We start from the raw sequence: 18,462 nt of genomic DNA, 5'->3' as shown, positions 1-18,462 counted from the left end.
TTTTATTTCAATATTCATAAACAGTAAAACAATGTCGATAAAAAGTTGTTACTATGGCAACTAAAACATGTCCTTTGCGGCTGCGCGGGGAGAAGTAATTGTTTTTTGAGGGTGTTCGGCAGGGAACTCTTACCGCGACCAGTACCCTCACCTTAAATCCAAGAATAATTTTATTTACTAAAGGGTAAAAAAGGAGTCCATATTGCAAAAGAGTGCCCTCTTTAGCTTCTGCCAAATGGCGGGTAGTTCATGCCTTGAAAGGCGAAGGTAGTTTTCTTCTTGTTGAAGATGCTGGTAGAATCGGCCGCTCGTTGAATTGGTTGAGGGTTCTCGAAATCTTTCCAGACTGTCGATACGAACAACGCACTGTTCATAAAATAATATGCCCCTTTGCGGGCAATGATAATGAAGTAATTATTCCGTAGAACATTTTAGCCTCTGGCTAGTATCTGCATTTAAATGAGCGGAGAAATAAATGGGGTAGAAACCTACCTTAGTTCATTAGGCATGGAGCGAGATTTCGCGTGTCGGCTTTGCTCGGCATCATATTGAAATCTGTTTGAAACACAAAATTCCCGCCACTTCTGAATCCTCCGCAGCAACTGGACAACGTAATACTATTGGTCGAAATAATCGCGTGATTGTAAATCACGCGGTTATCATCCTTGCATTCTGAAATTTCTAACAGTCCCAAATGTAAAAAAAACGAAAACTGCGTGCTGGCTCCTTCTTCGACCATGCTCACTTAACACTTAATCAAATACTAGAGGTAATTTATTGGTGGTCGATAGAGGAACCGCAAATACAGGTGACAAAACAGACACATGTTTGCCCACGCAGTCTCCAAGACTGGTATAATTTCCTTCGCGAAATTTGTGTTATGTACCTCATTGATAACCCTCTTCAGATGGGTGGTCCCGATCGGACAGTTGAAATCGATGAATGCAAATATATGCATAGAAAATATCACCGTGGACGATACAGTCAAGGACAATGGGTTCTGGGTATGGTTGAACGTGGAACAAACCTAACAATGATGGTACCAGTAGAATCTAGAGATGCGGGAACTCTGTTGCCAATCATTCAACAGTAGGTTTTACCTGGAACACGCATAATAACAGATGGTTGGCGAGCGTATAATGCCCTTCCTAACCACTTTGTGGTGGAACACAAATATACTTTTGTGGATCCGAATGATCCGACAGTCCACACAAATACAATTGAAGGGGCCTGGAGAGTGGAGCAGTGGAGGGCACTAGTAAGGTAAAACTTAGAGCCATGAGAGGTACTAGCTCGGCCAACTTTAGCAGCTACTTACAGGAATTTCTGTGGCGTCGAAGAGTTACACGCAATTTCTTTGGTAACATGATGTACTGGATTCGACATTATTATGCCGTTTAAATTCAATTTAATTTTGCAATTTATTACATTTTTTTCATAATTTGGAAACTAAAAAAAATCGGTAAAATTTTACTTTAAGGCCCGTCTCACACTAGAAGACAAAACATTTTTTTTTCTTGTAGATTTCGTAGTGCTAAACACGAATCTGCTAACCGTTTCCGTCGGAAATGAATAGTTTTCATGATATGAAGAAATTACTTTTTCAAAAAGTGGGGGACCACTTTTCTATATAAATTTAACGTAAAATGAGCACCCACTTTCTGGCCACGTAGTGAGGGGGGGGGGCATTTTTCCCCGTTTTGACTAAAACGTTCGTTTTTTATTTTTTTTTTATTTCATCTTTCAATAAAGACACGAGGACATTGAAATATAGATACATGTAATGGCTTATGCTATCAGTGGTGACCATTTCTGTACGCGTAAGCGCGCGCATATTTTTCCCGCAAACGAGTTTTTCAGATATTAAGCAATGTAATTCTTTGTTATCGATGGTGGCCATTTCTACACATGCAAGCAAGCGCATTTAAATTTGTCACAAAAGTAGTTTTCGGGATATTAATCAATGTAGTTCTTTATGTTATCAGTGGTGTTGGACTGTTGGTGTGGTGGGGCGTGGGCCCCTGGTGGGCGTCAAAAACATGCTCGTGCTTGCGCGTATAGGAATGCCCACCACTTATAACATAAAGAACTACATTAATTAATATCCCGAAAACTACTTTTTTGTGACAAATTTAAATGTGATATTCGTTTTCAGCATACTCCAAATGATTACTATTAAACAAATAGTTTTAGTTTTAAAATGTCCTGTATATTGTTTAAAATAAAATGTGTTCATTAAAAATAAATAAATATTTAAAATAAAATAAAAAGGTGTCTATTATTAAAAATAAATATTAATATTTAAAATAATAAAATGTTTATTAAAAATCGAATCATCGCAAAAATTAGCTGTTCCCATAGTAACCAAAAGCGGTGTATAGGGAAGTTAGTTCCTTTTGTTGTCAAAGGATGTTAGAGACTATTGTCTCGAGCTTTATGCCGGAATACATATCACCATTTTGTGGTACTAGTGCAAGTGCACTTATTGATCCGTGCTGAAATAACGTTATTATTTAAAAAGCCATTCTTAACATGAGGAGGGTGTTTTGTACCTATTCTCTACTGTAACCTTACAATTGAATAAAAAAACATTAAACTTTAATTAAGCTTAGAAATACGATTTAAAATATAGCGCGGATCATAAGTGCAGTTCCTGCCACTTAGCACCCATTTTTTTTTTATTAATAAATGTTTAGTAATTATTCTTGTAATATTCATGAACAGTAAAAACGTCATTTAAAAAGAAAATGCTATTTAAAAAGAAAAAGTCGATAAAAGTGACACAAACAGTAAAAAAAAAAAAAAAAAAAAAAAAAAAAAAAAAAAAAGTCGATAAAATTGATTAAAAACAAAGGCGATAAAAGTGAGATATTATGCAAGAATCTCATTTTACGGAATTAGCTAAGTGTTAATTTACAATGGCACTTCTGCATGTCAGTAACATGAACAGAATGCGTGTAATTTAGTTTCAAGAACCACCGACAGATGTCGTTTGTCAGCCAAAGAACCGGGGTCGATAACTGTTGTTGTAATGAAAAAAAAAACAAACAAAAGTTTCATTCAACAAATAGAAATGAAAACAGTTGGGAAATTTTAATATTCATTTTAAGAAAATGCTATTAACAAAAAAGAAAAAGTCGAATGTGTAGTAATGTCTTATTTCAATATTCATAAACAGTAAAACAAAGTCGATAAAAATTCATGATCGTTTAGTTACTATGGCAACTAAAACATGTCCTTTGCTCATGCATAGGGAGAAGTCCGTGTTTTTTATGGTGTTCGGCAGGGAACTCAAATCGCGACCAGTAGTACTCAGTACTACTAGTACTGGTCACCAGTACCCTTTTGCGATATGAATCGATGAAAATATCGAAAAATTCTATCCGTTATGGAATGAAGTTCTCCGAGAAAAAAAAAATTGTAATTCAAAAAAGTCGAATATATAACAAATAAATGTATTCAAAGGCAAGTTACTTTTCTACCTAACTGGATAGGTTTTTAGTGTTTTTATTTATTAAGATTTATTCAGCTCGAAATAGGGTTTACAGATGTATTGGAAAGTTAAAAATGGCGCCGACTCTTGACACGGTAAGTTCGGGAAAAGGAGTTAAAAATAAGTGTCAAAGAGTCGGGCGTCATTTTTAATTTTCAAATGCATCAGTTAACAAGGCTTTTCAAGCTAAATAAACACGTTACATCAAATAACACTAAAAACATCGGTACTAGTGCAGAGAGTGATCCGGACGTTAATAATGTCATTTACCAAGTCATTCTTTAACATGGGGAGGGGAGGGTATTTTGTACGTAGTCTTTACTTCACTCTTAAAATTGGAAAAAAAAAAAAAAAAAAAAAACTTGAACTGGCAACTAGGATTTTTAAAAATTGCGTGTATCACTCTGCACTAGCATCTACTTAGGTAGAAAAGGAACTTATTTTGCATCTGATAACATGTTTGACAACTTTTTCGAATCTGTGCGTAAAGTTAATAGAAACCCTAGTATTTTATAGATAATCGCTAGACGTTAAGAAATCGCATATTTAAAGCAAGATCGACGAAAAAAGATTTCCGGATTATGTGGGTGGCCCTGAAAAGGGCCGTTTTGTTTTTGCTTGCAAAGTACAATTTACTTAGAGGCTTTTTGCGCTTTCTTGGGGAGAAGGACAGCTTGAATGTTGGGAAGGACACCACCTTGGGCAATGGTTACTCCGGACAAGAATTTGTTCAATTCTTCATCATTACGGATGGCCAATTGCAAGTGACGGGGGATGATTCTCGATTTCTTGTTATCTCTTGCAGCATTTCCAGCCAACTCAAGAACCTCAGCGGCCAAATATTCCATGACGGCAGCCAAGTATACGGGAGCACCGGCACCAATTCTCTCAGAATAGTTACCCTTACGGAGGAGACGATGGATACGACCAACGGGGAACTGAAGTCCGGCTCGGGATGAACGAGTCTTACTCTTTCCCTTTGCTTTACCTCCTTTACCACGACCTGACATTTTTTTTTTAGAAGAAGATTATGTGCTTTTTCAAAAACTCAAACGATGAATACTTTTAAAATACCCGCAACTTGCTTTAAATACGCACACATCGGCTCATGGCGGCTGATGATTATTTTACCACTAAAAAAAAACGGTTTTAAGTTTAAAATAGACTTTTGTGTAGTTTTGCTATTTTCTAGCCAATCAAATGCGAGAGATTTGAGTGTGAAGTTTGATTGCTGCTGGGAGCCGGTCTGTTTCATATAAAGTGGAAGAGAGTGAATTTGTTTTCATTGTTGTATTTCTGCTGCTGCTGTTGAATTAAAAAATGGCTCCCCCAACTGAAGTTAGCAAGAAAGGCGCTAAGAAAGCCGGTAAGGCTAAACCTGCCCGTGATGGCAAGAAAAGGAAAAAGAAGAGGAAGGAAAGTTATTCGATCTACATTTACAAAGTAATGAAACAAGTTCATCCTGACACTGGAATTTCTAGCAAAGCCATGTCTATTATGAACAGTTTTGTGAACGATCTTTTTGAGAGAATCGCTAATGAAGCCAGCCGTCTGTCCCATTACAGCAAGAAACGAACCCTTAGTAGCCGTGAGGTCCAGACCGCTGTCCGTCTCCTTCTCCCCGGTGAGTTGGCTAAACATGCTGTTTCTGAGGGAACGAAAGCCGTCACCAAATACACCAGTGCCAAGTAAAAAGCATTTCTCCGAAAACAAAATTCCCAAACGGCCCTTTTCAGGGCCACCCACTTTTTCACGATTGTTTCTTCACTTTCTATATTTACATGCGGTTAAGTATTTTTAGAAATGACTAGTGGGTACTGGTCGCGGTAAGAGTTCCCTGCCGAACACCCTCCAAAAACAACGATGTCTCCCGTTTGTCGCGCAGCCGCAAAGGACATGTTTTAGTTGCCATAGTAACAACACTTTTTTTTTACTCTTTTTAAATGACAACGTTAATGTTTATGAATATTGAAATAAAACATTACTACACATTTATTAATATCTTTTTTTTTTTTTTTTTTACTGTTTGTGTCACTTTTATCGACTTTTTCTTTTATGAAACTTATCGGCGGTTCTTGAAATTTACTTACCACAAAACTTGTCGGCGGTTCTTGAAATTTTCTTTTTAAATGACGACGTTTTTACTGTTTATGAATATTAAAAGAAAAATAATTACTAAACATTTATTAATAAGAAAATGGGTGCTAGTGCACTTATGATCCGCGCTATATTTTAAATCGTATTTCTAAGCTTAAAGTTTAATGTTTTTTTTTTAAATTCAATTGTAAGGTTAAAATAGAGAATAGGTACAAAACACCCTCCCCGTGAATGAATGGTGCGAAAATGACATTGATTAAACGTAAGTAAATTTATTATTCCATCACCATTTTGTGGTACTAGTGCACTTATTGATCCGTGCTGAAATAACGTTATTTAAAAAGCCATTCTTAACACGGGGAGGGTGTTTTGTACCTATTCTCTACTTTAACCTTACAATTGAATAAAAAAACATTAAACTTTAAGCTTAGAAATACGATTTAAAATATAGCGCGGATCATAAGTGCACTAGCACCCATTTTCTTATTAATAAATGTTTAGTAATTATTTTTCTTTTAATATTCATAAACAGTAAAAACGTCGTCATTTAAAAAGAATTTCAAGAACCGCCGATAAGTTTCATAAAAGAAAAAGTCGATAAAAGTGAAAACAGTAAAAAAAAAAAAAAAAAAAGATATTATTAATAAATGTGTAGTAATGTTTTATTTCAATATTCATAAACATTAACGTTGTCATTTAAAAAGAGTAAAAAAAAAAAAAGTTGTTACTATGGCAACTAAAACATGTCCTTTGCGGCTGCGCGACAAACGGGAGACATCGTTGTTTTTGGAGGGTGTTCGGCAGGGAACTCTTACCGCGACCAGTACCGACTAGTGTTCTAATTTTCATCGTTTCTAGCCTTTAAACTTTGGTTCGTAACCAAAGTTCAGATTTCCATCTACTCGTTATTGTAACTACGGTAAACGTGTTTAATTGCTGACTCCAATTAGGTTACCAGACTGTCTTCCAGAATAAAAACGAAACATTGATAACTACCCGAATTCACACACACAAAAAAACTTTAAACAGCTTTTTATTTTTCTTACTCCTGGGCGTTAAGTTCTAAAACGGCCGGCATGTTTCATTTTATTTGTGCTACGCCCCTAACACGAAACTGCGAATAAAATATAAAAAAAAAACCCTCGTAATTTCTCTTTTAAAAGTGGGTTGTTTATTTTTATGAATTATACTTCAAAAATAAACTAAAGTTGTTTTAAAAGTAATATTAAAAAAAACTAATTGAATTTTACGAGTTCAGTATTTTTCAATTTTTAAACTTTAAAAATCTGTCATTGTTCTATTGATTCTATATTTACGATATTTTCAGGGTCTTTCATGCTATTTCCAATAAACCGAATAATTTAGACAAATTTAAATTCAACCCCCCCCATCCCCATTTTGAAATGTCTAAAAACTCAGTTTTATATATCACAACAGTAGGGTTTGTATTACTTTACACATAAATTCGATAAAGTTGTCAAAAAAACATATAACAAATGTTATCAAAGGTAAGATGAGTTACTTTTCTACCTAACTGGATAGTTTTCGTGTTTTTATTCAATGTAACATGTTTATCAGCTCGAAAAACAGTGTTTACTGATGTATTGGAACATTCATGATGGCGCCTCCTTACTCCCTCTAACACGTTAAGTTTGGGAAAAGATGTTATAAATAATAAAAATAAATTTAAAAAAAAACCACCGAATACGTCAACCTAGGTCACGGTAACATCTTGAGCGAGTTTTAACAGTATTTTATAGTTTATTTATAACACCTTTTCCCAAACTTACCGATGTTAAAGTGTCAGACGTCATCTTGAATTTTCCAATAAATCGGTAAACACTATCGTTTTCGAGCTGAACAAACATGTTAAATTGAATAAAAACACAAATTATATTCAGTTAGGTAGAAAAGTAACTTCGGGACACAAATTCGAAAAAGTTGCCACAAAACAAATAGATAACAAATGTTATCAAAGGCAAGATCAGTTACTTTTCTACCAAACTGGATAATTTTTTAGTGTTTTTTATTCAATGTAACATGGTTATTCAGCTCGAAAAACAGTGTTTACCGATATATTGAAAAAATTCAAAATGGCACCCGGTTCTCTTAACACGGTAAGTTTGGGAAAAGGTGTTATAAATAAAAAAATAAAAAACTAGACAAAATACTGTTAGAAACTCACTCAATATGTTACGGTGACATAGTTTGACATGTATTCGGTGGGTTTTTAATAGTATTTTGTCTAGTTTATTATTTATATCACCTTTTCACAAATTTACGGTGTTAAAGACTCGGGCACCATTTTGAATTTTCCAATACATCGGTAAACACTGTTTTTGGTACTGGTCGATAAAATTTACACATAAACCGTAAAAAAAAAAAAAAAAAAAAAGATATTATTAAATGTGTAATGTTTTATTTCAATATTCATAAACATTAACGTTGTCATTTAAAAAGAGTAAAAAAAAAAAGTTTTAAAAAGTCGATAAAAGTGAGATAATATTTATGTGTAATGTCTTTTATTTCAATATTCATAAACAGTAAAACAATGTCGATAAAGTGTTACTATGGCAACTAAAACATGTCCTTTGCGGCTGCGCGGGGAGAAATTGTTTTTTGAAGGTGTTCGGCAGGGAACTCTTACCGCGACCAGTACCCTGTTTTTCGAGCTGAATGTTACATTGAATAAAACACAACTTATATCCAGTTTGGTAGAAAAGTAACTTATATTGCATTTGATAACATTTGTTTTGACAAATTTTTCGAATCTGTACAGTAATACAAACCCGATCAATAAATATATTCTAATTTAAAACAGTTTTTTTAGAAATTTACCTGTGAAGTCCAACTCCAAGTTTAAAACTTTTCTAAAAGAAAATATTTTTTTTAATGAAACCTTAGTCCTTGCTCCTTTTAATTGAGAAAAAAAATTAGGGTTTGAATTTTTCGAGTACTTATAAGCTTGGAAAGGTGGGGTCGAATTATTCAATATTTTTCACGAAGTATCTGACAAACCTACTAGTGCACTTATTGATCAGCGCTATTTTTTAAATCGTATTTCCAAGTTTAAAGTTTGAATGTTTATTCAATTGTAAGATTACACCCTCCCATGTTAAGAACGGCTTCTTAAATAACGTTATTTCAGCACGGATCACTAAGTGCATGAGTACCATTTTGATTTAAATACGTTGGCTTAACTTTTATGGATATTAAACACGAAAATTAAAAACAAAGGCTGACGTACACGAGTGACCCCTCTAGCGAAATACGCAGTTCGACTTTGGGAGCAATTTTTACAAGGAAAGAACTTTTGCGTGATTTATTTATTTTTCTTTTCGCAAATTTTACGATTTGATGCTAATGCAGAGTGATCCGCGCTACTTTTTTTAAATAGTATTTCCACGTTTAAATTTTTTTTTTTTTTTTAATTTTTTAAATACACATATTTAACAAAAATTACCTTGAAGTTGGAATTAAAGAAAACGATGTAAATTTAATGGTTACCCTTAATTACTGTACATATAGATTCGAAAAAGTTGTCAAAAAACAAATATATAACAAATGTTATCAAAGGCAAGATAAGTTACTTTTCTACCAAACTGGATATATTTTTCGTGTTTTTATTCAATGTAACATGTTTATTCAGCTCGAAAACTACACAGTGTTTACCGATGTATTGGAACATTCAAGATGGCGTCTTATTTTCTCTTTAACACGGTAAGTGTGGGAAAAGATGTTATAAATAAAAAAACGGATAAAATACTGTTAAAAACTCGCTCAATATATGTTACCGTGACATAGGTTGACATATATTCGGCGGGTTTTTAATAGTATTTTGTATAGTTTTTTTTTATTTATAACACCTTTTTCCATACTTACGGTGTTAAAGAGGGTGTGAGACGCCATCTTGAATTTTCGAATACATCGGTAAACACTGTTTTTCGAGCTGAATAAATGTTACATTGAAAAACACAAATATATCCAGTTTGGCAGAAAAGTAACTTATCTTGCCTTTGATAACATTTATTTGTTATATATTTGTTTTTGACAACTTTTTCGAATCTGTGTACAGTAATACAAACCCAAAAACTTTAATTTTTAAACGATTAAAATTCCATTATTTCAAAATGTTCTGTTACAACATAGATTTTTAATTGTTAAATTTTTTATTTTTAAATATTAAGTTTTAATATAAACATGACTCTTGTCAGCTATTTTATCGTCAGATTAAAACCAATTTGAAAATATTATTGCACAAATATTAAGCATTTTGTAGTTCCCGCCCTCATATTTTGTATGTCTCTTTTTACCGAACAAAATATGGAACCCTGTAGGTAACCAAATGAAAATTCAGTTAAACCGTATTTCATATTTAATATACAAATGTGTATAATAAACTATAAATCTTAAAACCTAACAAAATTAAAATCAAGATTAATTAACTGCAGTTTGAAGATAAACAAAGGTTAAAAAATAAAGTCGCTTCTGCTTCTCCATAGTTCGTATAGTTAACACAAATCTTACGTCACTGAAACATGCTGTCCATTTTTCACAATCGTTTGGCAGACCCTATCAATCAATCGAACAACGTTCAACATCGGTCGCGTACGTCGGCCAAAAATAATCCAAACAGCGAAAAAAATTTTTTTTTTAAATAAATAAATAAAAAATATAAATAATAATCCGAACAGACAGCACAAAGTTCAAGAAACAAACGAGGCCACATGCGCAAAATAAGCACTCCCTTAAACGTGATGATGATGCGTACAACATCGGAGCCGATGAGTATTTCACTAGAGGGGGCTTCCACTGTCTTCGCGGTAAAAACATTTTCATAACTTTTTTTTTTTTTTCTTTCTGGAAATGAACTTTAGTCTTTAATCTTTCAAAAACAATAAAAAAAAAAATTAAAAAAAAGTAGTCGGAAAACTACAAAAAAAATATAAATCAGTTTCCAAAATTAGGTCCCCTATCTTTATTCCACGATTTTTGCCTGTACCTACATTAAAAAAAAATTTTTTTGGACTGTGTCGGCTTTTTAATTTGGCTTGAACTCTGCGCTTTTCGGATTTTATTTTTTTTTCTTTTGACCGGATTTAACAAAGTGAAAACAAAAATTAATGTTGCACTTATGTTACCGTGTTTTTATTTATAGTTTTAAGTGTTAAATTTTGAAATTTGTGATAGTACCCTCCTCCCCGGTACCAAAATTGAAAAATGCTGTTACAAGTCTCCTTTAGCGGCCACTGAAATTTCGACCCTATCTAGTCAGGTCACATACACATTAGGGATACTTTAAGTAGATACCCCCCCTCCTCGCTAATAAATACAGTAGATAATAGGGATTTCACGTGTGCATGTGAAATTACAGAACCAATGAGACTGATTTAAAATAGGTGTATCAGAATTTTTGACACCCCTAACACGAAACTGCAAATAAAATATAAAAAAACTCGCAATTTCTCTTTTAAAAGTGGGTTGTTTATTTTCTTTATGGATTATACTTCCAAAATAAACTATTAAAGTTGTTTTAAAAGTAATAGAAATATTTTTTTATTTTTTAAAAAACAGTAATGAATTTTACGAACTCAATATTTGTCAGTTTTTAAACTTTAAAAATCTATCAATTTTTCTATTGATTCTATTTTTACGATATTTTCAGGGTCAATGTGAAATTTTATGCCCTTTCCAATAAAACGAATATAATATTTTAGACAAACGTTTTTTTGTTTTTTTTAATTCACCCACCCCTCATTTTAAGGTGTCTATTAAAAAGTAAATAATTAATTTACTCAAGTTTTATATATCACAAATTGAAGGGAAAAGGTCAAATATATTCAAATTTAAAACAAAAAGTGTCTAAAACCTTTTTTAAACTACGTTTTTTTTTTTTTTTTTTTTTTTTTTTTTTTTAATGAAACCTTGGTTCTTGCTCCTTTTAATTGAAAAAATAATTAGAGCTTGAATTACATTTTTCGAGGAGTTATAAGCTTGGAAAGACGGTGGAATTATTCACTATTTTTCACAATTTCTGACACGCCTACTGGTTTAACTGACCAAATATGACCGTTTAGACTGACTCACTAAAATTGCCACTGAACACCATTGCCAACATCAACCCTAAGAGAGATTAATACCACCAACGTCAGGCACGCACACGCACACAAAACTGCAAACCTTTGCTTTGAAGAAGTTATTTGGAATTAATAGCTACTTTTTCAGAAACACCCAGATTGGATTTATTCAAAAAATTTTATGGGAATTCAGCTTTACTGTATGCTCAATCCAAACGATCAATTGTACAAAATAAATTGTTCATGTGGGCATGCCATGTTCATTCAGACATGTTCCTTAGCAAAAAAAAAAAAAAAAAAAAAAAAAAAAAAAAATTTGCTGGAAATGTTTTACATGGTTTAAAAAAAAAAAAAAAAAAAAAAAATCCCCACCCCTTAAATGTAAACACGGGATTTCTGTAAAAATGTTAAACGGTTTTCTACTTGTTAAATGTCGGCGCGTTACTTACGGGAAAACCCCCGGTTAATTAAACTGCCGAAGCAGTGAAGCACCTGTTAAACTATACAAGTTTCATGATTGAATACCCCCCCCCCTCCGTCAGCATTATTTTTACTATTAAATGAGGTGAAAACTTTATTCTATGAAAAATTGTCATTTAAAATGTCCGTGTATTCATGCACCTTGGGAAACGTCGTGATTACGTGCATGCGCACAGTTTAGTAAAAAAAAAAAAAAAAATCATACTTAGCATAAACGAAGGTGGTGAAAAGGCACAAAGGAGTCCCAGGGGTTCATACCATGCAAACGGTAAATTTGTGACGGATTTGATTATCAGTCTCGTTGTCCGCAACTGCTAATACCCTAGAGTAGTCGGTGTCTGTTGTAGCGTATGGTAATATTTACCAATGTAATTAAGAGTAAAAGACTTTGTTTTGATATCGAGAAGCAGGAAAATATCTGGAGGGGTGAGGGGTCATTTCAGCCTTAAAGTCGAAAAATGTTTTTGCCCCGTTTGGGTTCTTTTATTTCTCAATGATGACCGTCAGTAAAAACTAGTGATTACGTTGGATACTAATTGCCTTCAAATATGGATAACTACTATTTTGCGCCAAAAAAATAAATGTGATATTCGTTCTCAGCATATACGAAAACCTTAGTAAGTCGATAATTCAAAGGTGAATGCCGAGGGGTCGGTAACTAAAAAAAATAATAATAATAAAAAAAAAAAAAATACCGTGTTTTATTTTTCTAAATTTTATTCGGTTTTATTTTTTTACCATTAAAATGAAAATCCTTATGGTAGATCACATCTACAGCAATCAAGAAATTAGGGAAACGAAATGGACCTTTTATGCGGAAAATTTGCTATGACGGCGGTTATCCTGCTGGTTATAGTTACCAAAATACTAAAAAATGCAACAATAAAAACAAGAAATGAGCAGGAAATGATCGTCTAGAAGATAAACTTTTTCATTGAGAAAAAAAAGTAAAATAAAATCTAAAATGTTCCCTTGCGTCTGCAACTGCTAAATTTGTCCCTTTTTAGCAAGATCCAACAAACCTTAACTATATATAAATAAAAAAAAAAATAAAAAAAAAAAAAAAAAACAGAAAGTGACTTACAAAAGCGCTTAATGGACGAGCATATTATCTTTTTACGTGTGGACGAAAATAAGTCAACATAAGTTACTTCCCCTTATCGCAATATCTTTTTCGACTTTGCGTAATTAAATCCATGTTTGTTCCTTGTAGATGACGAAAATAAAACTCACGAATGTTCAAAGTTCATTTGGTAATTCCTGTAATTTCATCTCTTCACTAGCTGAGCTTCCACTACCCTCGCTTGGCAAAATTCCCTTATCATTCACATCAATGTCAACTTTCCATTTATAATCCAGCCAAACTTAGCCCCGCAGCATTTCAACCTCCTGTATGCCATTAAACGACTTCTTCATTCCTAAAAGAAATAGTCTTTTACTGAGGCTACCGATAGCCTCGCATTTACCCTCAGATGCACGCATGTTACTGTTTTTAATGTCTTCTTCGACTTTTTATAGTCTACTCGCAACATCTGGATAAACATAACCTTCAATTGGTTAGCTTATTTCCAAACTTTCTTGATTTCCAACTGTTTTAAAGTCAAATTAAGACTATTTCTAATTTTTACGTCTTTTTGACGGAGACAAAGTTCACACATCCTGTACAAGTGGACACCAAATCTTCAACTGGCAAAATACGCAAATTAAAAAAAAAAAACAAAAAAAAAAAACAGGAACTTTTCAAATGAATCAGCGAGCACAATTCAATCACGTGATACAACAATCATCATCACATTAGAAATAGATGAAAGAGGAAGAAAGATTAAGCAGGAATAAAATTCCAACATTTTTTTCTTATTTATCAAGTTTCTAGTAAATGAGTTCCACACGGCAACTTCATTAGGACTTGTACGAAATAGCAGCTTTTGTGACGGCTGTAACAAAGAAAGATGTTTACACAAAAGGTCAGGAAGATTAGAAAGCTTTCTATGGACTTGTTCATCTTGTAGATCATCAATTTCCCGCAGAAAGGGGTCTTTCTTAGAAAGAAGTCACCTCCGAATCCCACATATACTAAAGTTGTTCTGTCAGAGCATGGAAATCCAGCAGAGCAGAATAAGAAAAGTAGATGTTGCTTGGATGAATTTCATCCGGGGAGTATGCGAGCAGGACATCCTCAATTATCCCATGATGTTTGGTGGGATTGATGACTAGGGCTAGGACAACAGCTTATTGTTTTCATTGTTTTGACTCTCGAGTCCGTTGATAGCTTATGTTTTTATATAGTCATGTGATTCTCAGTTGATTAACTATGTCTAACTGTGCCGCATATATACTCGAGTCAAAACAATGAAAAGAACATTCTGTTGTCATAGCCCTATTGATGACACAACCAAGAAGCTAAAAGAAATTGCTTGTGATTGTCAAGAATCCAGTAAAAGTAACTCATTCAATGCCGACTTGTGCAAAGCGTTGATTGCACGGATATCCCGTTCAATAAACCGAGCAACGACATGTTCAGAGAATTTCTGTACTTCTGGAGTTGGGTAGTGAGATGTCTGTACAGGTTACACTTGAATTTCTGCACATTAGTACAATAATAGGGAAGCAGAGACCCGTGAGGGAATTCCAAAGTGTAGCAGTCTGAGGGGAAAAAGCTATTCGAGTAGAAAGCTGTACGGCATCTAGGGATCTCTACAGTGTAAGGGTGGGATTTTGCTGCTTGTCAGGGATATTGTAGTCGAGGGGATACTAGTACTCAGAGTTCATCAGAACACTTGCCATTCAAATACTTGTAAAACAGGCACAAGGATGACATGGTTCAGAAATTGGATAGAGGTTGGTGTTTAGTTGATAACTCAGGATCTACCAGGTTAGCAACTCTTTTTTGAACCCTGTCTAGGAGCGAAAGACTAGTGGCAAATACACCAGCCCAAATGTGGCAACAATACTCCATGCATGGGCGAACTGAGGCTTTGTAGAGATACAAGATACTCTCGGGTGTGAGTAGCCTTTTAGCACAGTAGAGAGAACCTACCTTCCTCACAGCAGCCCTAGCAATTGCCTCAATGTATTTGTTCCAATTCATGTTCATGTCTGAATTTTAACCCTTGGAACTTAAGGAAAGTACTTTCAGGCAGTGTATCATTAGCCATGGCAATCAATGGTTGAGAAGGTTTCTGGTAATTACTATTAATAGAGCATGGTGTCATCAGAAAATATTTCCATCTCAGAGAAAATTTTTTCAAGGAGGTCATTTATGAATATCAGGAATAATAAAGATCTAAGGATTGACCCCTATGGCAAATCTGCAAATCTGGTCCCAAACAGTAGCCCCTCAAAAATAAGTGGGACTGTACTTTGTTTGGGGTGAAACATCAAAAATTTCGACTGTGTGCCCTGGGTCTCCGATCTGAAATTTGTTTTTTTTCTTTTTTTCATTCAATTTCTTCCAATTCAAAAATCGTCTGCTTCCAGTTTAGTAGTGGCTGATCAACCGCTCAACCATTGAAATGGAAAAATAAAAAAAAAACTAAATAAATGAAATAAAATAAACAGAATAAATTTTGAATAAAAATAATAAAATTGTTGCCAAAAAAATAAATTGGTTTTATTTCGCTAAATAAATTTTTGTATTTTTTTTTTTTTTTGACTAAATTAAAAATTGATTAAAAAAACGAAAATATTTGGGAGCTAACCTCTTCAGTTTAGTCCAGAACAAACATTTTCAATATACCTATTTTTCTCTATATAGCATCAATAAAGAAAATGTTTATGTTAAAAAAGGGTCAATTTGTTGTTTCTCACTGTCTTTCGCATTCATCTTAATTTGACAATTATAAGTTTTCGGGTATTCTGAAAATGAAAAACATGTAAAATTGTCGCTGACTAATAGTCTTGCCATATGCTAAACAATGCATGCACATGCATTGTTTGTCTTGTCATCAGAAAGTATAACGTTATCACATACAAACTATTTGTTGTCAACAACTTTACATGCGATATTCATTTTCAGAATAGCCAAAAACCTATGTTGTCAAATCGCATGGAAAAGATAAAATAATTAACGAATAACCTTCTGTATTTTCTTTGCGGAAAAAAATCTTCATAAAAAAGACGTAAATATTTGGCAGCTAAACTCTTCAATATATAAATATATATATGAAATGCATCGGTTTAAAACATCAAACACGCAAAAAAGATAATGACGTGAAAAATATACAAATACACACTTTGGTTTTTCAATTTAGCATTTTTGTTTGTGAGAATTTGGCTACAGTTATCACTTTGGCCTTTTTTTCTAAAAGATTTGACTTCAAAATATTATATTTTGGCAACTCCACTTGGGTAAACGTGTCCAATAGTTGAACGTAAGTTTTCAGCCAATTTTTAAAATTTTGTTGAACAAAATAAGATAATCAATTTTTTTTGTTTTTCAGTTTTTAACAAAAGTTTTAAAAAAAAGCCCTTTTTTGTATTTTTCATGCATTCCATTTTGGCATTTTTTTTTCTTTACTTTTGTACTCCATTCCACATTCGCTCATGATGTGCCATCTTGTAGTCCCACAGGTAGATAACTTTTAGCACTGTCAAGATTTTCAGTTTGGCATGCTGGAAAAACATGCCAGTCCTTAACGTCCATTACCAGCATTTCATACTGGTACACCTCCAGCCACCCTTAATGGATCCTCTTTTGGTGATGATGCACCTCTCACCACAAAGTGCGCAATTTTTCTTTCCAGCGATTAATTATTTTGTTTGGCAATATGAAACATCTTCCGGCGTCTGCAGCTGTTGATCCAAGGTAGAGATATTCATCTTAGGAATGGCCATTGTCAAAACTATTATCACTTTCGATGAAGCTCACTTCGATGTATAAAAACGTTACCAAGACAAAGAAAAGCAACAAGAAAAAAAAGAAAAATAAATAAGAGAAAAGACTTTGTGGATAGAAACAAACAACAATTTTATTAAGGGAAGAAAAAACTTAAAGCCAAAAGAAAAGTTCATGAATTGTCTGCTGCTAAGATTTTGCTCTCAGATACAAAGAAAGTTCTTGGGTGGTGTCTAACTACTCTCGTGGGGAGGCAAGTAAATAAGAACATGTATAAACACTTCAAACAACGTGGGTGGGTGGGGACTTTTTCTTTTTTTTTTAAGATTTGCCTTGAAAAGATCTCATCGTTAAATGTTACTTAATCAATTAATTATTTTTAAATGTTACTTAATTAATTATTTGCTAACACAAAAAACTAGGGTGGATCTGTACAATGCACACTTCGTCCTTGTATTTTTTTTTTTTTTTTCAAGGACCTGTGGCTTAGTGGTTAGAGAGACTAACCAGTGCGCCATGGGTCCTTGCGACAGTGGTTAAAGTACTTGGAAAAATCAATTGTAAAAACGATATTCTCCTGAAGGTTCAATTCTCAGTGTGGGCGAGCAAGAAATACAGTCACGAATTACTTAGGATCTCTATCTAGTTATGGCTGACGGAACGAGAGCATGCTATCCCCGTGAAGTAAACAAAGGGTTTCATTCAAAGTTCCATTCAAATTACTGAGTTCAACAAGGTACACCTGAAAAAGGTCGGAGGTTACATCGACCGAAACGCTGTGAAAATGACACTCATGATGGAAACAGCAGTCCGAAGAATCAAAATAATACGAAGATATGTCGTTGAAAATGTGTTTTTAATTGAAATAAACAGCTTTCAGTTAGTAACGATTTATTTCAGAGCTCGAGTCACTGGGAGATTTGTCACTTGAAGTGACGTAGCAATAAATGACTGAAAATAATAGGACGATGTTGGGTTGTTGACGTTTGATCAAACAGGCAACTGAAATTTGGAGAATTATGACTTATGTCACTTGATCTCAAAGTAAAAATAATTACAAGTACTGTAGCTTAACATGAAGTTCAAAGTGGATAATTCTAAATTAATTTAACTGGGTTGTCCCCCTTGCATCACTAGTTAAACCTAGGATAGCATGAACTTCATAAGATTTGCTGTCGCTTGATCTTTAATGATTATAGTTAAATACAACTCTTATACAACAAGTGAAGGAAAGATTTTTAAAATCTACTTTAGATATGCATTTCAAAGATCAAATAAAATCTCTTTTGTGATTTTTGTATGAAATCGGAATGACATAAAAGATGAGTGAAAGTTAGTATTAGACTAGTAGGCTGCCCATTAGTGTTAATAAATTTGTAAATAGAAAAAAAAATAGGCTTTTAATATCGTTGTCAGAACAAGAAAAAAACCCAACTTTCTTGATAATTCCCTAAAAAAATCGAAAATTAAACAAAATACTG

At 33.5% G+C, this 18,462-nt stretch overlaps 3 protein-coding genes across 3 annotated transcripts in view; 1 reads left to right on the top strand and 2 right to left on the bottom strand.

The window, feature by feature from the left end:
* The window catches only part of LOC145249518 (epoxide hydrolase 4-like), a 142,404-nt gene extending 128,574 nt beyond the window's left edge, over window positions 1-13,830 (bottom strand). Inside the window, exon 1 of the mRNA XM_080111135.1 lies at window positions 13,232-13,830. The gene's annotated coding sequence lies outside the window, so the exon portion shown is untranslated. The remainder of the gene's footprint in view (window positions 1-13,231) is intronic.
* On the bottom strand, window positions 3,971-4,612 carry LOC145249524 (histone H2A-like). Its single transcript, XM_080111141.1, has one exon. The coding sequence runs from the start codon at window positions 4,501-4,503 to the stop codon at window positions 4,126-4,128; it is 378 nt and encodes a 125-aa protein (XP_079967267.1). The 5' UTR covers window positions 4,504-4,612; the 3' UTR covers window positions 3,971-4,125.
* Window positions 4,675-5,488, top strand: LOC145249526 (histone H2B, gonadal-like). Its single transcript, XM_080111142.1, has one exon. It carries the CDS (start codon window positions 4,814-4,816, stop codon window positions 5,183-5,185), a length of 372 nt encoding a protein of 123 aa, XP_079967268.1. The 5' UTR covers window positions 4,675-4,813; the 3' UTR covers window positions 5,186-5,488.
* Window positions 13,831-18,462: the final 4,632 nt, after the last annotated feature.

This window comes from Euprymna scolopes, chromosome 28 (assembly GCF_053919585.1).
Source record: "Euprymna scolopes isolate OS-2025 chromosome 28, ASM5391958v1, whole genome shotgun sequence".
Taxonomy (NCBI): domain Eukaryota; kingdom Metazoa; phylum Mollusca; class Cephalopoda; order Sepiida; family Sepiolidae; genus Euprymna; species Euprymna scolopes.
This window is presented reverse-complemented; position numbering and strand designations above follow the sequence as displayed.